General features: G+C 38.2%; 1 protein-coding gene across 3 annotated transcripts; it reads right to left on the bottom strand.

The window, feature by feature from the left end:
- Positions 1-517: 517 nt before the first annotated feature.
- LOC103413126 (carotenoid 9,10(9',10')-cleavage dioxygenase 1-like) lies at positions 518-6,278 on the bottom strand. Of its 3 annotated transcripts, none has more exons than XM_070817945.1 (13): positions 5,919-6,264; positions 5,759-5,829; positions 5,657-5,671; positions 4,932-5,057; positions 4,745-4,844; positions 4,254-4,316; positions 3,773-3,883; positions 3,508-3,692; positions 3,104-3,242; positions 1,496-1,601; positions 1,319-1,420; positions 970-1,221; positions 518-764 (listed from the first exon to the last, which is right to left on the bottom strand). In XM_070817945.1, the coding sequence occupies exons 4-13, from the start codon at positions 5,040-5,042 to the stop codon at positions 530-532; spliced, it is 1,404 nt and encodes a 467-aa protein (XP_070674046.1). In that variant the 5' UTR covers positions 5,043-5,057; positions 5,657-5,671; positions 5,759-5,829; positions 5,919-6,264; the 3' UTR covers positions 518-529. The 3 variants fall into 3 exon arrangements, with proteins under 3 accessions (XP_070674046.1, XP_070674045.1, XP_070674044.1); XM_070817944.1 differs by having other exon boundaries at positions 4,932-5,043; XM_070817943.1 differs by lacking the exon at positions 5,657-5,671 and having other exon boundaries at positions 4,932-5,045; positions 5,751-5,829; positions 5,919-6,278.
- Between the last annotated feature and the right edge of the window lie 16,053 nt (positions 6,279-22,331).

Genomic DNA, 22,331 nt, shown 5'->3' with positions numbered 1-22,331 from the left:
CATTTAGGTCCCTTTTGACAAGCCACATTAACTAGTGTGAATGTGATCTCTTATGCACTCGAGTTTGAATCTCCATCCTCACAGTTTAAATTAGTTTAAAATAAAATATCCACTTAAACTTGTTGCTAACAAATTTGACTGACTGCAATCGATATTGCAATCATAAAAACGAACCCCATGCAAATAAGAACAAAGGAAAATGCATCTACGTATATAATTAACATTAATCAAGATGGTATAGGTATTGATTCATTTTGTTCCAAGTAATTAAAACACAATAGACTAATAGAGTAGTTTAAATACAGAGGTGTATACATTATATTATTGGTGGAGACGCGGAGTAGACCGTCTACACGACAACAGGTTCAATTTACAGTGGCCTGCCTTCCCTTGCAGGTTCTTCCAATGATCGAACAATTAAAGCTTCGCTTGTTCTTGCAATTGCTCCTGTTCAAGAAACCGTAATTTGCCTCAGAAGGAGAACAAAACATAAACGCAAGCAAGCACTGGGTTAGAAGGCAGTTTCGAGTCAAATTAAATCAAATAAAACTGATCTGCATGATCCCAATCTTTGTGTGAATATATGCACTGCATGATGCAGAATGAGGTAAAGATTAAAGTGCATCTTCGGAACAATTGAAGTGGTGCTGACCTCTGTCACGAAGAATGCATGGAAACCGTATGGAACTCTATGTGGCAATTCCACAACTGCAACGGGCTCTGGTGACATTGTCTTTGCATCAACTACATGAATTGCTGATTTTCTGAATCATTAAAATGCAGGTTTAGATTGCAGTGTGTCCTCAAGAAGATTGAACTTCATATGCACGTAACTGCATAACCGCTGGTAACACCGATTTATTCAGCTTCAAAAGCATGAGCACCGAGAGCTATAACGAAACTTATAATTTGGTTTATAAGAGATATCCAGCGGAAAAGGACGAATAGTCTGAGAAAAGAAAATAGTACCCAGTGTTCTCGTCATGAACAAAGAGTATTAAGTAGCCATCATCTTCTTCAGAAGTAACGCCAGGAGTGCGAGGGACAAAAATAGCCTCAGAACCAAATCTGCCTGGTCTGAGGTCATAGAGGCCTTGGACATTTCCTCCAACCTCAATTTGGGTTTTTCCAAACTCTGGTTCAGCATGCAGATCAAACTTGGCTACTCCTGTAACCTTGGCAATGCTGTCCAGCAAGGTTCCGTACACATAACGCTGCTTCCTGATTTCACACAAGTTAATTGATGAAATAAGTAAACATGAATGTTACACTAGCCTAAAAGAACATTAGGCAGCTCCCAGGGAAAGGATATGCGTACCTTCCGGTGTAGCTCTCATTCACCCTGGGAAAATCTACAGCCGCTTCTGATAGTTTCTTTTGGGATGCTAGACCAGTTTTCAAGTTGAATCTCATTTCGTACCTGAAAATAATTAGAACAGTCAGAAGCACCATCTCTCAAGGAATCAAGTCAGCAACATCTGTCAAAATCTCTTACAGCTCATTTGTGAAGTTTTCAAGCTTTTCTTTGAACATTTCCAAATCAAGATTCTCAAGGCGGCATGTGATTAAAACAACTTCATCCCCCTCCTCCCAAGCATTAGCTACATAAAAGGGAAAAAAAAGGGCAAACCATCACAATGTAGACAAGAAAGAGCTTTAAGCATAGCGTAAACACGAACCATGCATGATCATAGGTACTATTGTTGAACCAATCGACAGTAACTATAAGTTAAACATTTTGAACAAAAATCCAGTCATTAGTAAAGTTCCGGGACTGGACAGGACAAACTAACAGAGCCATTTCATTTCTGTTTTCAGTACATGCACATGAATAGACAGAAATCAACTTTGCAGACTGTTGAACTATAAATTATGATTTGCAGAAATCTAAACTACAGACTTCAATGAATAACGTGGAGTTACAATTGTGCCATATCAACTAATATTCTTCCAAGTCAGTCAAGGATATACCAGAATTTTGGCATATTGGTTAATCCAAAAAGGTCCCAATTTATATTAAGGAAAAGTTACCAAAAAGAATAACAGATGTAATGGTTGATCAGTAATTCGTCGGTAGATGGGAGTCAGTGAAGAACAATTCCCTCCTAGTCAGCATATGATGCAGAGAAACCTGTACTAAATCGAAAGGGGCTAAAATAACTTCCGTAAGCCTTGATAAGTTCAGAAGGTCTGAAATTTTAGCTAGAGAAATTCAAGGATAATATGGAACTGGAAGTTAGATCAGTACTACTCTATGAAACCGAGAAGAAAAACTGAATTAACATAAAGATCAATGGAACAGAAAGAAAAATAATAAAAATTCTAGAAGATCCTAAGTTCGAATTTTCCTACCCTAACGTGACTTTTGTTGAAAAATTATATATATATAATACACCAATGACTAATCCAATATATCAAAAAAAGAATTTTTTGATCTCCAACCAAAGTCCCCAGTTGACTCTAAATAATTCGGCCAAGCACCTCAAATCATTGTTTTATATGGCACGTACATATATCCACTAAAAAATTATTATTTTGATAGGTTATATATATATATAAGTAAGATTCTCCATGTATTTTCTGTCATTTTATGTTTTTGCACAATTTTTATGATGTTGGCACGAGAATTGACATTAAACAGTAAGATGACAGAGAATCTATAGAGAGAGTCTCACTTTTGAGAGAGTCCTCTTAGCAAGTATCAGACAGGTGGTATGCACAGGAAGGGAGCTGATAGGCAGAAACCTACATAGAACATATTGGTTTGAACCCAACTACAAGTAGCAAGGAAAAAAAACCGCCAAAACAGCAAGGATACAAGGCTCAGTTGATACACCATAAAACAAATTTAAGATTTCAGAAGAAAAAAAAGGGTGAAAGTTGCAACATTTTTTAGCAGAAAGTGATGATAACCTTTCTTAGTAATGCCTCAAAAGAATGATCAAGGAACTGCAAGAGTTTTTTAACAGTGTCTGCTGTGCTTCACCAATTAAATTTTAATAGCATGCAGGTATTTTAAATATATATTGAACTCACTGAAAAAGCAATACTTGTTTCAAAGACATTGTTTTGTTGCACTACGATAGGAAGCAAATATGCGCACCATTATGGAAAATGAAGCAATTTGGAAGCTCGAACCATCTGATTAGCAACTCATCCTTTGCATACCGTGGAAGTAAACCAAAGCGAGCTTTTTTTGTATGATCAAATGTGAATATCAACTTTTTTTCCTTCACCATTTCCTGAAAAAAAGAAAAGAAAAATAATAACATGTTAAATTTCATTTTAATGTGATTGTTTAATGCTCAGAATAATTACTGTTAAGTTATTCATTGATCCAAAACTTAAGTGGAATAGAAGTGGGTAATGCCACTCAATGTCCATGAACCATTTGGATCAACACTCGGAACACAATACCATATTGAGTAATGTTGATCGAAAAAGCTTAAGCTTTTAGCAACAAGCCCAAGAATGCATAGAAAAAACTAGTTGAAAATAATTTCAGACCTTTGGTTTGAAGATCAGGGGGAGATCCATGAAAATTGCGTAGTTCTCAGTAATTGCAAAATCATGCATCATGACGGGGTCTGGTATTGTTATCGTTATAGGGTCATGCATGAAACCATCCTTAGAAATAACTCTATAAGTGACATACGGCGGAGTTGGTGAATAGCCAAATGTAAACATCTCACCTGCATTATGTACTTCATAAGTTGACAGGAAAATCTCCTTTTAAGGCCGAAGAAATACCTTATTATGAAAATGTACTTACCAGTGAATGGGTCAACCTTTGGATGAGCAGTGAAGGAATGTGTCAGTCTCTTGTCATAATCCAGCAAGCCAACCGTTTGCAGATCTCCATCTTCCATAACTTTGAGGACATCTGCATAATGCAAAACGAACAATTTCATTTACAAACTAGAAATAAACAAGAGTACCAATATATTTGGGTCCCACAGAGATATACAAGGCAACACAAATTGTTTCTATTCCATTGCTAATGCAACATAAGCAACTTCAGTTCCACTGAAACAGAAAGAAAAATATGTCTTAGTCCCGGAAATATTTAGGAGGCGATACAAAGGTTTCCATTTCAAGGCTTTTTCTTTTTTCTCAACCACAAAAACCAGACATCTATATTGCATCAAAAGAAGTTGTGCAATCCAAGAACAAGTAATCTCTTCATCCCAAAGGATCCTTGAATTGATTGAAATTGAAAAGTAGATGCAAGAAAATGGGTAAGTTCCGCTTACAAGGTTTATCCGCCTCGTGAAGAGCTAGAAGCTTCCCATGGTGATATATGAGAGCTGTGTTACCTGGAAATGTAGAAAACAGTTAGTTATGTTCACTGCTTTCTTAGGCAAGTAAAAGGACACGATTTCTTCATTCGCCAGGATTTCAAGGATAAAATTTAAGAAGCATGAAAATTTCATAAATGATAACATGTAAATTTTAACTACGTAAATTTCAACTATGCAAATTTTACTTCAATCAAGTTGTAAGGAAGAAAAATATGAAATACTTAAAACTTTCACAACCGGACGTGTCCATGCATACTAAATTCTGGTGTATGGATTTAAAATCCTATACAAATATCAGTAACCAAAAGCATTAAAGCCAAGAAGTTATCGCAGTTCTGACATTAACTTTAAAACAGGATAATGCATGGAAAACTGCTTTCAAAATTGTACAGAAAATAAAAATTGTTGCAGTTAAAAAAACATTTCGCACAAGAACACCTTACCAGTCCCAAAACCATAAGACATGTCTAATATTTTCAGTTTTTCTCTTAGCATTTGCAAGTTCATCATGAATAAGCCGAGAAACCCCTTAAGGTCTCCAATCTGGAAATGACACATTGAGGAACGTAAGAAAGGAATCTCCCAACTACCGTGTATGGCACAAGGGTAAACCAAATTGCAATGATATACCTTCATAAATTTAGAAGCTCCAAAATATTCTTCTTGCTTAAGATGTGATGTCCTTACGTAGCGGGAGACATAAGTTGCTTTTCCATCTTTGATGTGCATACCATGAACCATACTGCAAAATGTTAACTTTAACATGTATACCTTTACTTGCTTTGTCCAATTTATAATTAAACCAAGGAATTATCATAACTTTTAACAATCTAAAAGAGCAATAGCTGTAAATCTTAACGCTGAGCCGCAAAATGAATCACTGAATGCAGTACCAGAAATGAAGGTGGATAAACAATCAACGCGTACATGCTGGAAAACAGATGCATATTTCACCAAATGCACCGAGAAACAGTTCTCCGAAAAGACTACCTCGAGAAAGCAAGCAAGCAAATAGAAAGTGGAGAACACGACGAAGATAAGAGTAATTAGGGAGTAGTGAAGCACAACTAGCCACATTGTACAATAGCAAGAAGAAACAGTCGTACTGAATCCTTAACAGAAGATACTCTTCCAATATTCCCCAACACTGATTCAGTGACTTTACCAATTCGGCCAACGACACGAATACTGAACAGAAGCAATTTAAGCTATTTATGGCTTATCTCAATTTTAGCATGGAAATTGAGTTCAATAACATAATTACCCTACAAACAAATTGTTCAGAAAACTTGAATTCAAAATATAAATATTGATGTGAAAAATGGAAAGAAAAAAAAAACAGGGGAATCACTCACCCATCTCCATCAAACCTGCGAGGATAGCAATAAAGAACATCAGCACAAAATACAGATGACTAATCTCTGAAACATTATTTCCAACAACTAACAGAGACATACCAGTGCTATCCAGCAACTGGTGCAAACTTTGGGTTGGGCCCCACCCTGACAAACTCTCCATTTAAGCACTCCTGCAGTTCATACATGGCATGACAATTGGCAATTGAGAGAGAGAGAGAGAGAGAGAGAGAGAGAGAGAGAGAGAGAGGGAGAGAGGTACAGGAAGATGGCCGATGACAGGGAGGTTGGTGGTGGGAGGAGTTTCATCAGCCACCGGAGCAAAGTTGCCGGCGAGGTAGTGGTGAGGCTGAGAAGAGTCGTACATCCACTTCACAATCAGCTTCTCGATCAAGTCCACCACTTTTGAAGAAAAACCCTTGTTTGGTTTTGGGTTAGGGACCACTATGGTGCTGCTCTTGAGCTGCTGCTTCTCGTCGTTAACTTCTACCTCCGCCATTGTTGTCTGGTTTCTTATCCTAGGTCGAAGTCAGTGAGTCAGTGAGTCTGTGTGGTGGAAATGGAGGGAAGGGGGGTGTTTATCGCGTGCTGCTGGTTATGGCAGTGCCAGGTTTAACGTTTTGTCGTGGAATGTAGGAAAGGAGAGATTTTTCAGTATGAAAAATACATGGATGATACGTGTCACAAATGATGAGATATATTTGCTGAAAAGTTAATAACTTAAAAAATAAAATTTTCTATCACTTCTTTTAATACACGTGATGTATCACTTGTGTTCCTGTTACAACTAAAAATTTCTCGCAGGAAAGAACAGAGTGCAGAGGCTGAGATAACTTAATAAAGATGCTGCTTTCTCAAACTGTAAAGATGCTGCCGTTACACTACATATAGTTGCTCCTATTGCCAACTCATCAACTCTCTATTATATTATTCGTTTCCTGTGGTACAAGATGCACTTTAAATTTAGGAAATTTTAACGAAAAGCACCTGGTACTGTTTACTTTAACGAAAAACCATATTTTTACACTAAAAAGTCAATCCTGGTACTATTCACTTTACCCTTTATTTTGTCCTTATCATTAAAACTCAAAGTTTTCAAGCCATTTTCATTAGTTTTCTTTAAATTTATGAGTTCCAGTGTTCATCTCTGGTGTGCCCAAAATCCTTCTGCTCACCGAGAAAATTACTTGTACAATACGAATAGACTGTTACGATGGTGTTTCGTACTAATAAATCTAAAACATGTCCCAATTTTTTAATGAATAATCCCCAAATTTAGTAGTCCATCCATTTCATTCTATTCCAATATAATCTTAGGTACCAACCATGCATGGATGTTAAAGAGCAGACCCATGGGAAGGGGAAAACAAGTCTTCCACTTTGACTTCACGTTATCAAACCAATAATTAATCCACCCAAATTAGGGTGTTTTGCTATTGGAGTCTTGTCCCACGTTCGATCGTTTCTTTTTCTCCTCTCCTCCTAGCCACTATTTAGAGGGTTTGGGGAGGAAGAAGAGACACCAAGAGAAACAATTCTCTTAACTCTTGAAGTAAAACTTAAATTTTAGGTTCTAAACTTATCTCAATTTACTCCAACTCTTGGGGCAAATATAAGATAAAATTCAAAACTCATTTATGGGCCAAATTTAGCTCAGGATTCTTCCCTACGTTAGTGGGGTTGACCCATCATATATGTATTTTTTTATAGTTTTATATTTATAAATTCATTTAATTCAACGGTTAAGAACTAATTTGATAAAATCTAACGGTAAAAAATATATCTAACGGTCCAAATTTAAATCCAACCTCTAAAGTAATTAAATTTTTTTATGTATTTCATATTCTTTCATAGTGTTTCACGAGTTTCATGGTGTCGGTTAGTAACTTTTCAAGATTTGAGTAAAAGGGAATCTGGGAAACCTGACTGGTGATGACTAGTACGGACGTAGCTTCCCAGGCGTGATCTCTTCTAAAGTAGCCACAAGTTGTATTATTGTTTCCTCATCATCGTCATTATCATTGTCATAAATAGATAATAGCCTTCATGCACGCGCGTGCAGAAGACATTTTTTGAATAACGTTGTGCTACACGCGACTTGCACGTTTTAAATGTGTTTATATGTGTAAATTAACAAAGGGAAAGTAAAATATTTGAAGTAAATGAATAATCTTAGATCATGCTAGAACAAACCCCTCATAAACCAATTAAAATAGTGGGATCCACATAATAAAATTGGTCTCTATAAAATTTACATTAAGAATAGAGAAAATTATATTTAATAAACAACTAATTGAATCACATTATTGCTAGCCCATTGTGAGGCTAATCCCACCCCATCCCCCCTAGTGTAGATAATATCATTTGTTAAAAAAAGAAAACAATCATTTGACAACTAATTTATTCACATTATTATCCGTGTGTGAAATATCTTTTCTATAACCGACATTACACGTCTCTTAAGATGTTTTGAACATGTTTAAAAATAGAAAAAATAATATTTAATAAACAATTGATTGAATCATATTATTACTAGCTCATTATGAGGTTAAGCCCACCATCCCCCTCCCCCTTAGGATAGATAATATCGTTTGTTAAAAAAAATAATCATTTGACAACTAATTTAATCACATTATTATCTACGTGTGAAAGACTTTTTTTATAACCGGTATTACACGCATTTTAAGATGTTTTGAACGTGTTTTAAAATAGAGAAATTGAGTCACATTATTGCTAGCCTATTGTGAGGTACTAATTTAAAAAAAAAACAGCACAAAAAAAAAAACTAATCAAAATGACAAAGGCATTTTTTGAATCACGGCGTGTTACTCATGATTTACACGTTTTAAATGTATTTATATGCGTATATTGATAAAAGGAAAGTCAAATATTTGAAGTAAATGAATAATCTTAGATCATGCTAGAAGAAATCCCTCATAAATCAATTAAAGCAACTGAATTCACATAATAAAATCGATCTCTATAGAATTTACATTAAGAATAGAGAAAATAATATTTAATAAACAATTGATTGAATTACATTATTGCTAACCCATTGTGAGGCTAAGCTGTCACATCTCAGCCTGGGCCCCCACCACATCCCGGGCTCGACTCCATCCTAGCACGATATTGTTTGCTTTGGGCCCCGACCACGCCCTTACGGTTTTGTTTATGGGAACTTACACGAAAACTTCGCAGTGGATCACCCATCTTGGGAATGCTCATATACATATAAGGCTTACAAGATCCACTCCCCTAGGAGATGTGGGATGCCACAATCCACCCCTTTTAGAGGCCCGACATCCTTGTCGGCACACTCACACCTAACGGCAAAGTGGCTCTAATACCAAATTGTCACATCCCGGTCCGGGCCCCCACCACATCCTGGGTTTGACTCCACCGTAGCACGATATTGTCCACTTTGGACCCCGACCACGCCCTCACGGTTTTGTTTCTAGGAACTCACATGAGAACTACTTCCTAATGGGTCACCCATCATGGAAATGCTCTCACCCGAACTCGCTTAACTTTGGAGTTCCTACGGAACTTGAAGCCAGAAAGCTCCCAAAAGGCCTCGTGTTAGGAAGAGATGAGAATTTACATATAAGGCTTACAGGATCCACTTCCATGGCCGATGTGGGACGTCACATAAGCCCACACCCTCCCTCTTAGTGTAGATAATAACGTTTGTTAAAAAAAATAATCATTTGACAACTAATTTAATCACATTATTATCCGCGTACAAAAAACCTTTTTTATAACCGGCATTACACGCCTCTTAAGATGTTTTGAACTTGTTTAAAAATAGAGAAAATAATATTTAATAAACAACTGATTGAATCACATTATTGTTAACCCATTGTGAGGCTAAGCCTACCCATTCCTCCTTAGTATAGATAATATCGTTTGTTAAAAAAAACACAATTATTTGATAACTAATTTAATCACATTATTATTCGCGTGCAAAAGACTTTTTTTATAACCGACATTACACGACTCTTAAGATGTTTTGAACGTGTTTAAAATAGAGAAAATGACACACCCCAACCTAAATCAGGGCATGATGGCCGTTACGTGAGAGTGACATAACCATGTGTACAATGCGGAAGCAAAATTGATATAGAGAAATACGAGAAAATAAAATCCAAACTACTAGCAATACTAACTAAGATAAAGTGCAAGTGCGAGATTAAGTGTGATATACACCATCAGAGCATAAATAGCCTAAGTGCAGTCAGGCAGGACAAGTACTAATTATACAACACCCAAAGGTGATCCTACATTTGTGATACTCTATCAGAACCACCGACGAAATCCTCGTGATCCACCAAAGCACTTCTACCTAAAACCTGGAGGGGCGTAAAATAGAAAGTGTGAGTGGGTAAAAACAAAGTTTTTCAAAATCATTTCATTTCTCAAAAGTTCTAACCCCTCGTCGTAAAACCTGTATAATTTCCCAGAAAAATAATATATGCTATAACAGAAATCATGCTCAAGATGAAAATCCATAGATATATACCATGACAAAGTATCTCAATGAAATGCTATAAATAATCCAATTAAAATATAACAAAGCCAGATACCATATCAGCCGGCTCCACCTACATGACCTGCACGGCTGAGTCTATAGCTTATAACCAATCTCAATCATATCAAATCAAATCCTGCACACGAGTCGGAACCACCTAAAGTGGTATGTACTACAAGACTAGGTGTAAAATAAATATGCTTTAGTGCTACAATCACGTGAAGACTGTACGAAAGATCGCAGGTCACCTATGAGTCAGAACCACTTATAATGGTTTGTACGACAAGCCTGTGCACCTAACTTGGATCAAAGGTGAGCATATGGTGTGGGAGGTGAACATCACGTGAAGAACTATGCCCTAACTCTAGGCGGGAGCACTAACACCGGGGTGCATGTTTATGAGCTCTCAATACATCACACATAATCACATCATCTCGCATAACTGAAGCAATATCATATCTTTAATTTATCAACTTACATGGCACTTACCTGTGCGTCCGCAGCACCAATCATAAGTATATGCAATCACTAATGCATAAATAAAATAGGTAGATACTTTGCACGACATTTTAAAATCGTATAATCATTCAAATTCATTTTTTGGGAGAAATATCAAGTATATAGGTATATACGGAAAACCAAAAAGCTACTCACTGGTATGTCAAATGGTCGTAGTCCCCGAGTCTCGACTGATGACACTCGTCCTCAGGATAGGTCTCACCTATATACGAAACAACTATATAAACGTTATTTAAAGCATATACACAAACTTAGGAAATAACTTCTCATACATTGCTCAAATAGGGTATTTGAATATACCAACATGACCTACTCAACCTCAGGAACATCCTCATATTTTTTAAAAAAAAATTTCGAGCACCCACGCGCCCTCACGCATCAGCCAAGGCATGGCCAGACGCGCGGGTCACGCTCAGGCACGTGCCTGGCACACCAAACGGATTCCCTAACGCCGTTAGGGAATATTTCGTTAAAAAGTAGCATATGCCGTTAAAGTTACCTGACGGTATCAGAAGACGGAATATTCTTCTCATTCTTCCTTGGTTCGCCGAAGTCCGGCGCCGATCACCGCTGCTATCACCGGAAACTGGAAAATCTTATAACTTCAATATCTTTTTCATTTCTCAACCAAAATTCACGAAATTTGAACCAAATTGAAGCTTACAACGAGTAGAACAAAACCCTACCAATTTTAAGCCTTGAAATCCACGAGATTTCACCGGAGAAACCTCGATATTCCGGCTAAACTTGAAACTTGCCAAACTCAACTTCCCAACATCCAAAACACTTCGTTTTTCCTCTCCGAGCTTTGCGAAGATGGCTTAAAATCTCCTAAAATCTTCACATTTACGATTGCATGAACAGTAACCCAAAACTGGGTTCTCAGGAAAATGAGGTCTTCACGTCCAACCAAGGGTATAGGTGAGCTCCTGAGCTCACAAGGATCACAAAGACTATCTTCACAGCCTTGATCTGTTACTGGAAGGGAGGGTTTGAAGTTTGTCCATATGCTTGTACGGAAAATGGAAAAAAACCGAGAAAGAAGAGGGATAGAGGGTCAACGGGTTGATTGGGTGTGAGTGTGTGGTCCTAGTTTGGGCTACCAACCAAAACAAACAAAGTTTAAGTTCTAATTGGGTCTAAAAACTTAGGAACTTAACATATTGGTCCACGTCTAAAAGCATGTCACACACAACACACCTCAACGTCCAAGGGTAAAATAGACATTTCACACTGATGATAAAATAATTCGGGACGGGCTATCAAAGAAAATAATACTTAATAAACAATTGATTGAATCACATTATTACTAGCCCATTGTGAGGCTAAGCCCATCCCCTCTCCCTTAGTGTAGATAATATCGTTTGTTAAAAAAATAATTATTTGACAACTAATTTAATCACATTATTATCCGCGTGCGAAATATTTTTTATAACAGGCATTACACGTCTTTTAAGATGTTTTGAACATGTTTAAAAATAGCGAAAATAATTTGAATAAACAACTGATTGAATCACATTATTGCTAGCCCACCCACCTCCTCCTTAGTGTAGATAATACCGTTTGTTAAAAAAATAAAAAATAAATAAAAAACAATCATTTGATAACTAATTTAATCACATTATTGCTAACCCATTGTGAGGCTAAGCCCATCCCCTCCCCCTTAGTTAGATAATATCATTTGTTAAAAAAAATTATTTGACAACTAATTTAATCACATTATTATCCGCGTGCGAAAAACCTAACAAAAAAAAATCACTTGACAACTAATTTAATGTAATTTAATCACATTATTATCTGCGTGCGTAAAACTTTTTTTATAACCGGCATTACATGCCTCTTAAGATGTTTTGAACGTGTTTAAAAATAGAGAAAATAATATTTAATAAATAACTGATTGAATCACATTATTGCTAGCCCATTGTGAGGCTAAGTCCACCCACCTCCTCTTTAGTGTAGATAATATTGTTTGTTAAAAAAAAAAAATCATTTGGCAACTAATTTAATCACATTATTATCAGCATGCGAAAGACTTTTTTTTATAACCAGCATTACACGCCTCTTAAGATGTTTTGAACGTATTTAAAATAGAGAAAATAATGCTTAATAAACAACTAATTGAATCACATTATTGCTAGCTTATTGTGAGGCTAAGCTCATTGCCACCCCCTTTAGTATAGATAATATCGTTTGTTAAAAAAAAACAATCATTTGACAACTAATTTAATCACATTATTTTCCGCGTACGAATGACTTTTTTTATAACCGGCATTACACATCTCTAAAGATGTTTTGAATGTGTTTAAAAATAGAGAAATTGAATCACATTATTGCTAGCATATTGTGAGGTGCTAATTAAAAAAAACCACAAAAAAATTAATGATTAAAAAAATAATGTTTAAATGACCAAAATGCCCCTACCTTATTTGATGCATTATTTTGGGATACCTTTGAAATTTTGTCTTAGGGACATTTTTGTCCAAATTTTTTTGTTGAAGCTTGGTGACACCAAAAATCACTATTCACTTGTCCATTGGTTTTTTATATACTAGCCTATTAAGAGGTATTAATTAAAAAAACCACAAAAAATTAATTATTAAAAAAATACTATTAAAATGACGAATGACCCGTCCCGAAAAAGGGCGTGCTGGCCGTCACGTGAGTGTGACGTAACCATTTACACAGTTCGGAAGCTTTAAAAAAAATACAATTACTATGATGGAACACCTGAGGGTGAGTCCTACATTTGTGACTTCTGTCAGAACACCGCTGGATTCCTTGTAGCCACCAAAGCTCTGCTAATTAGAACCTGGAGGGGCGCAAAACAAAATTAAGTGGGTCAGTACAACAAAGTTGCCTGTGCGGCGACGCGTGGCCAATGGGCCGCCAATGTCATTCTTAGCATGTGTTTAAGGTTCTAGGTTCAGTTTTGATAATTGATGGACTTAAATTGAGTAATTGAACCTAAGTTCGTTTCGATTCGTGGTTATTGTGAAAATGTGAATTGACGATCCAACCGTCGGATCGTCACCAAACTTTGATACGTATAATACGTAATATTTGAGGATTATAGGAACTTACGAATCGGGAATCCGATTTACGGATCTGTTGAACTTCTTGGGTATGTTGGTCCTTTCAGTTTGTTCCCTAGAGTAACACCATAAGGCCGTAGAAAGCTGTGTCTTGTGTTTTGAAATTGTTAGAATTGTGGACGGATGGTATTCAAGGTCCTGAGTTAGTGAAGGAGACTACCCAGAATATTCAAGTAATTAAGTCTAACCTGAAAGTGAGCCAGGATCGGCTGAAGAGCTTAGCAGACCACTAGAGGTGGTTCCGACATGCCAGTCGTACAGACCATTAGAGGGGTTCCGACTGGTAGGTGACCTTAGATTATGTGCACAGATGATTAATGAGAGAAGCACTAGAGCGTATTATTTCACCATCTTAGTCGTATAGACTACTATAGGTAGTTCCGACTTATGTGCAGCGTAGTGCCGTACAGGTCACAGTTGGTGACTCCGGCATGGCCGTACAGGTCACAATTGGTGACTTTGGCTGGATGGGATATTGAGCTGTAGAATCAGCCGTACAGGACCACTGTAGGGTCTCCGGTTGATTTATTATTTCACCTGATTTATATTGATGCATTCATATTATATTTTGGCATATGGCTTGGCATGGCATATTCTTTCTGAAAAGCGTTGAAGGATTGTAATTTGAGCTTTTGATGATATATATATATATATATATATGTTTATATACTATTATGTTATTTTCTGGGAAAGTATACAGGTTTTACAGCGAGGGGTTAGAAATGTTTTAAATGAAATGTTTTCGAAAAACTTTGTTGTACTGACCCACTCAATTTTGTTTTGCGCCCCTCCAGGTTCTAGTTAGCAGAGCTTTGGTGGCTACGAGGAATCCAGCGGTGTTTTGACAGAAGTCACAAATGTAGGACTCACCCTTGGGTGTTCCAGCATAGTAATTGTATTTTTTTTAAAGCTTCCGAACTGTGTAAATGGTTACGTCACACTCACGTGACGGCCAGCACGCCCTCCTTCGGGACGGGGTGTGTCACGAAAATGTCTTTGCCTTATTTGATGCATTATTTTGGAATGCCTATGAAGTTTTTTGTCTTAGAGGCATTTTTTTCCAAATCTTTTTGTTGAAGCTCGGTGACATCAAAATCACTATTCCCTTTTCCATTGGCTTTATATATAAAATGAATTCAGTCAATTCATTACACAATAGGATAACAGGAGGTGAGTGTAAGGCAATCCAACAAAAAACAGTAAACAAGAAGCACAACAACTATGTTTTAAGTACCTCCTCTATGCTTTACATCCCTCCTCTGGGGTATGCTCGGGTTCAGAAACCCAAGCGCCGACCTCAAAAACAAATTCTGAATTTCGTTGGTCGTCCTTAATCGTGATCTTACCCGAGCACAAGGTACAACCAATGTGACATTGATATATTTGATAACCAAAAAAAGGTCTGTAAAGTAAATAATGATAGAATAATTATTATGTTACTGTATGTATAATGGTAAACCTAATACAATACAAAAGAGATATGATAGACATCAAGCCACAAAAGAAAGACCAACTAAATAATTCTTCTTTCTTGCTATTGGAAATTTGGAATGAAAACTAGAGAAGTATCCATTCACTCACTCTCTCTGTAGCAATGTATCTATCGCATTTGCTCTAGCCACTATTACATTTTTTTTTTGTCAAAAGGTAGAGAACATTCATAAAACAAAGTCTAAATAGACAGAATACAACGTACGTAACCCTAGAAAGGATTGGCATACAGATTACAACGTAGGTAGCCACTATTACTTCTATTAAACACAACAATGAGACAATTGGATCTTTGGGGTCAATCAGTTTCTATGACCGACATGAACTCGGATGCGACTCTTTGATTACTACTCGGGGCAAAAGAGGTGCAATCAAAAATTCGAATCATGATGAAGTGATGAACCCTATTTTTGCATTTCAACTAGTTTATCGTACTCATGTCACGTAAGATCCATTTTCTTGGTGTATCTTGGTAACACTCGTCACTACGAACTTGTAGACACAAGCGGAATCGAATTTGGAGTTACGATGAGAATTTTACGAAACTACGAAGTCGAGGGGCAAAATAGTCAATTCACTATTCTAAATACTAGGATTGGATGTTTTAATTATTTTAATATTAATCTGTCACGTGGGGCCCACACCCCACTTCTCATTCTTCCCATGCCATCCCCTCCCCCAATTTCTGGGACTTTTTCAAAATCTCTCCCCCATCTCTCTGTCATTCTCTCTCTCCGAGCTCTCCTCCCTCAGCCTTCCTTCATATCCCTACTCCCTCTACAACCACCAAGGTCACCGCCAACTTGCCGGGACTACCATGATCTTCAACAATAAACACGTAGGACATCTAGGTCCTCTCGCGATGGTGACTGCTACCATTGTTTCTTGTCTCTTCGACGAGTTTTCTGGTGAACCTCGCACTCCTGACCTCGGTAAGGACTCGCATCACTCCGTTTCATTATGGTTTCCTATTTCTAGCTTGATTTCAACTCACACGCGAGTTTTGGGTAAGTTTTTACATAGAATCAACTCGAGATGTTTGTTGATGCACAAAACCGGATGGTCTTAGAACAACGTAAATCCGATCGTGAATCTGCAAGTAATGTAAATAAGACAAAATGTATCGTGGTTCACCCGAAGGTTTGGGCTACGTCCACACTGATTGTATTGTATTTCTCTGAGAAGTGAAGGAGAGAGCCTCTATAATATAAGAGGGGATGTGAGAAGGTGAGAAGGCTTAGGAATTGCCTCCCCTAATTGTGAGGGTGAGGGGTCCTTTTATAGAATAAGGACTCCTCACTTATTACATATTTGCCCCTTCCTTTATCACATAATTACATTTAAGTTCCCTGAGTATTTGTACGAGATCTAAATACGAGGCCTTAAATATGGTATAAACAGTAGTCCCCCAAGTCTTCAGTCAATAGAGTCTTTTGGCTGGAGACTTGAAATTCAGTCCATGTGTGGGCCGAAGTAACTAGATGCTGTCTTGAACTGATGCTCGATATGAGGCAGTGCTCAATTTGAAATGATGCTCAACTAAAAGTAGCACACGCTGCGATGCTGCTCGGCTCGTGGCTTATGTTGCCTTGGTTGGCTCGGCTTGCGGCGTTTTGAAGGTGAGGGAGTCCCTTTTATAGAATAAGGGCTCGCTCCTCAATACATGAATGATGGGCTAGAGTTGATGCTCTCTAATGATAGTGAAGGAGTCCCTTTTATAGAATAAGGGCTCGTTCATCAATACAAAAATTATGGCTAGAGTTGATGCTCGCGGCAAGGCGGTTGCTCAGTAGGCGGCGATACTCTCTAATGGTGGTGAGGGAGTCCCTTTTATAGAATAAGGGCTCGCTCCTCAATACATAAATAATGGGCTAAGTCCCCTAAGTATTTTTCATGAGGCCCAGTTGAGGCCCAATATATGGTACATAATGTAGTCCCCCAAGTCTTCGGTCAATAGAGTTTGTTGGCTAGAGACTTCAAATTGAATCCATGTATGGGCCGAAATGGCGGTTGTTCGGAGACGGTATTTGTATACCGTACACTAAAGCTTTGTAAGTGAAGCTTTGAAGCTGGAGCTCTGTAAATGAAGCTTTTGAAGCTAGAGCTTTTGTAAATGAAGCTTTTGAAGCTGTAGCTCTGTAAATGAAGCTTTCGAAGCTAGAGTTTTTGTAAATGAAGCTTTTGAAACTGATTGACATGAGGGACGCTCATGAATGTTTGATTGACATGAGTGATGCTCATGGATGTTGACATAAGTGATGCTCATAAATGTTGACATGAGTGATGCTCATGAATGTTTGTGTATGATTGATATGAGTGATGCTCATGAATGTTTATGTATGATTGACATGAGTAATGCTCATGTATAATATGAAGTACTGGGCATACTTTTGATCACCTAGTTGGTGGCATGAATGAGAGTACGGGTTGTACATTTCATCACCTGGTTGGTGGCATGAATGGCTAGTTGCCAAATGATATTAGAGTACAGGTTGTACATTTCATCACCCGGTTGGTGGTAATAGCGGCAGGTTGCCGAATAATTTTGGAGTACTGGGCGTACTTTTGGTCACCTAGTTGGTGCTATTTTGGGCTTATAGGCCTTCGCTCTCCACACAACATTCCAGCCCTTTTATTTTGGGCCAGCCCATTTATTTTTGGCTTTTTTTTTGTTGGTATTATTACCCTCTGATTGGGTTTATACAAATGTCTCCGAAAAATAAGAAAATTACATCATACAAAAAACAAAGGTTTCAGCACAAAAGCTTCGACAGTTGCAGATCGTTGGTGCGTTGTTTTTGCTTTTGTTTTCTGCTTTGCCTTTTCTTTCTTTTTTTTGTTTTGCTTTTGTTTCTTTTTCACTACTCTCTCTGTCTCTTCACCTGACAGACAAAATGAATCGTAATCATTGAAATTTTTTTGCTTTTCTTCTTTTCTCTTTTCCTTTTCCTTTTCCTTTTCACTTTTGCTTTGCACCTCTGTCTTTGCTTTTCTCCAGATTTTGTGCGTTTTGAGTGATGTCACATCTCTCTTTGTCTGATCACTCAGAAAATATGAACAGATAGGAGAAAAATGGATGCATGACTTGAAAGTGTATGCAGTGGAGGTGGTGGACCCAGAAATAGCAACAGCACACAACACTTTGAATATGGCCTCTTCAACATATTTAATCTCAGTGTCGGTGAGTTTGGTGCCCTTACCGCCAGTATCAATCTTGAGCGACAGCAATGTTGTTAGCATGTCCACGTGCTTCCCTCTGAATTCTTGAGGCCTTGAGCTTCTCTTTCCTCATCATTTGATCAAGCTTCGAGGCAGTGGCGAGGGTTGGGATCCGTACAAATTTTTTTAACAAGTAGGAAATAGATCGTCGGATCTGGTTGATCTAACGGTTGCGAAGGGCTTTCTTTAGAAGGCCATTTCTCTCATTTTTTCTTGCCTGCGTCTCCATGGGACCACCTGCTTCAAGCTTTCGCAAATGCTTGCCCACATACGGAACCTTGTATTGGAATCATTCAGGAAACTGGCTCTCCTCCCAATGGAGGAGACTGACCAGACCAGGGTGTAGAGACCAGTAGCTGCCTCTGACATTGTCGCCGCTGAAGCCGTGTTGGTTACACTGGTGGTCTATGGCCTCCACATTGCCGGTGAAGACGAGCAAGAACAGCCGCAGAGAAACGTGCTTGATGACGGAGGGCACTGCCGCCACTGATCCCCGGAGGTACTCGAAGTTCGAGAGCCACAGCGATGTGGAGCGAGCCTTCTGGAGAGAAGCTTGAATCGGCTGAATTAGGATGACAGCCTAGTTTTGATTCCCAAACAAGTTAAGAACAGAGCTTGGTTTTTTCTTATCCATCTTTAGAAAAAGCTGAAAAGTAAGGATTGAGGTTTCAATAATCTTGATGAGATCAGGAGCATGCACCGACGAATCTGCTTCTTCTTACTCATTTCTTTTTTGTATTGGACCTTGTATATTAGGCACCCGGAGGTACTCGCGCCGCCTTAGTCCTTCAGGGCTGAGCCCAAGGTTGCGGGACCCGATTCCAGATATGGGCTTGATTGGACCCTGGAGGTTCGAGAAAAGAGTGGCGATGGAGTTGTCGGTGGTTCTGCAGCAATACTGCCTGATTTCTGGCCAAAAAGCATGTATATAGATATATGTGTAGGAAGCAAGGCGGACGACAACGGATCTGGGGGAGAGAAACTAATCCGGGCCTTTTTAATGGCCCGCATAAGCTGCATGCACCAAGAGACTAGCCCAGCCCATTCAAAGTAACTGTCGGCGAGCTCGGGCTCAACAAGGTGCCCCGTGAATAAAGCCTGGTTCTTGGTCACGATCATCTATACCCAGCGAACAAGTTTGTTTTTCTGAGAAACCAAACTTGAGAGAGAGGGAAAGAGAGATATTTGGTTTTTTTTGGATTTTTTGTGATTTTGCAGATTCACGGCGGATGTGAGAAATTGAGAGAGAACTGACATAACTTTTTGTGTCGTTTCCCACAGACGACGCCAAATGTTGATGCACAAAACCGGATGGTCTTGGAACAACGTAAATCCGATCGTGAATCTGCAAGTAATGTAAATAAGACAAAATGTATTGTGGTTCACCCGAAGGTTTGGGCTACGTCCACACTGATTGTATTGTATTTCTCTGAGAAGTGAGGGAGAGAGCCTCTATAATATGAGAGGGGATGTGAGAAGGTGAGAAGGCGTAGGAATCGCCTCCCCTAATTGTGAGGGTGAGGGGTCCTTTTATAGAATAAGGACTCCTCATTTATTACATATTTGCCCCTTCCTTTATCACATAATTACATTTAAGTCCCCTGAGTATTTGTACGAGATCTAAATACGAGGCCCTAAATATGGTATAAACAACGTTAATTTCCAGATTTTCCGGCGAGGTCCAACGGCTTTCGAGCCATTTTTAAGCTAACTCTATCCACAGTTGAGAAAACCAAAGGTATATTTTGACTCCTTGTTCTTTAGGCATCAATTTGGTATATTGAATGACTAGGTTTGGTTAAGTTTTGGGGATGATCGGAGCTTGGGAAGCTCCGGCTTTCTTCTTCGTGGAATCTGTCTGACCCACGACCTGAAATCGGGTCAAACCCGACCCGCAACCCAAAATCGGCCCAACCCACCGCTAGGCCCAATTCCATAACCTGGCCCAAACACAGTCCAATAACCTAGCCCATTAACCCAGTAACCTAGGCCCAACCCAACATCTCAAAACCCAAATCTGACCCGACCAGGACTCAAGCCCAATTCCATGTCCGTGTGGAAGGCTATCAGGGCCGGCGTGTTGAGCACATGCACCTCCGCCGCCGTCCATAGTAGCATTGACGACTTTTCCACAATGTTTTAAAAAATAGCCTAGGCGGTTTTTTTTTAATTAAAAAAATTCCTATCTACATTACTATATTTCCTTATTTCCCTCCTATTTTGCATTTTATGTGGTTTTAAATTGTGAACTTATTGTACATGTGTCATCCTACAATACTTCTCACAATGGTTATATGACATATTGATGCGTAAAATAAGTTAACACACAAAATTAAACCCTCTTTTTATCAAATGTAGTAAAGTATGTAAGTAGGGATCGTTCTAGGCCGGGGATTAGGAGGGATTGCTAAACACTTGAAAACTGACTTAAAAACATAAAAACAAAATTTAAAACACTAAACTAGACTCAAAGAATGCAAAACTATACTTTAAAATACTTAAACAAACATAAAACTCAAAACAGCAACCTAATGACTCAAAACTGCCTAAAAACCACTTTCTGGGCAGTTTTGAGAACCTAACAAGAACTTGGACGAAGTTGGATGAAAACTTGAATCAAAACACTTAGAAACACAAATCAAAACACTTTCTAACTAATCTAAGACTTCAAAATAAAGGGGGATTTGTTTTGGACGAAAATTGAAAACAAAACAGAAACTTTAAAACAAAACAGATTGTAAAACGTTTTTGGATGAAAAGGATGGATAAAAGGCTAGTTAGGAGGTTCTTCTCCACACATGACACACTTGCAAACAAAATGATTTTCAGTTGTTCTTTCAATAAATTATGAAACTCAACACCCCAAGTTAATTAGATACGCTTAAATTAACCTTCAAGTTCTCCTTAAGTTAATGAATTGGATGGAAAAGCGCATACAACAATTCAAAGCATTCCTCAAAGGTTCCTTATGTGATGAGCACAATAAAGATACAATCAAGAATCATGAAGCACAATGAGAACTATAAGTGTTGACGAGGCATTCGTTACTATGATGAGCATGAAACTAGTGCCAAGAATTCATTCAACGCGATCGTTTTCAAGCGACCTTCACTACTTGTAATTATAAGATTGTAACTATTAGGTGAAACTCCCTCATAATCTAGCATCATATTCATGCATGAAAACTAAGCGTGCACTCTCAATCAACATACACAAATAAGTTATCAATCAAGTAGATGAACGAATTGAATCCGCAACTTATGAAATAACAACTGAATGTAATCAAATCATATTGCAAGCATGTACATGGTTTCGAAACACCCCCCAACTAAGGGGGTTTAGTTCCTCATTCTTGCAATACAAAGATACATAAAATTAGACATTAAAATCAAAGGTAAGAAAACACCTAAAATGCTCCAACTTGGAAAGCAAGTGCATCAATGGATCTCCCTTCCTCCTTGTTGCGGCATGAAGTTTGTGGACAGATTTTTGGGTGGATTTATGGTGTAGAATGGATGGGGAATGATATGGAGGGGTTTAGGGTGAGTGTGGAAGAGTGTTTGATGGTTGGAAGGTGGTGGAGAACTAGGCAAAGAGGGTGGAAGAAGGTGGAGTGGCGATTATGTTTTCTAGGCACTAGAATGGTGTTTTTGGGGTGTTTTGCTTCCTAGGGTGTGTATGGACGAATTTCTGTGATAAAATGATGAATATGGGGGATTGTTCTTTGGCCAAGGGGTGTAAACATGTATTTATAGGCCCCCAAAAACCTTAGAAAATCAGGTTAGGTTAAGGATGAAATGCATGGTAATTTGTGTGTGTGGTGTGC

The sequence above is a fragment of the Malus domestica genome, chromosome 02 (genome assembly GCF_042453785.1).
Source record: "Malus domestica chromosome 02, GDT2T_hap1".
In the NCBI taxonomy this organism is placed as follows: Eukaryota; Viridiplantae; Streptophyta; class Magnoliopsida; order Rosales; family Rosaceae; genus Malus; species Malus domestica.
This window is presented reverse-complemented; position numbering and strand designations above follow the sequence as displayed.

Excerpts from the sequence above, each read along its gene's own strand:
- LOC103413126 (XM_070817943.1), bottom strand. The coding sequence starts at position 5,819 with ATGGAGAGTTTGTCAGGGTGGGGCCCAACCCAAAGTTTGCACCAGTTG. Across the intron at positions 3,884-4,253 it reads TCACGAGGCGGATAAACCTT|ATGTCCTCAAAGTTATGGAA; the intron begins GTAAGCGGAACT and ends TGCATTATGCAG. Across the intron at positions 3,243-3,507 it reads CCCTGATCTTCAAACCAAAG|GAAATGGTGAAGGAAAAAAA; the intron begins GTCTGAAATTAT and ends TCTTTTTTTCAG.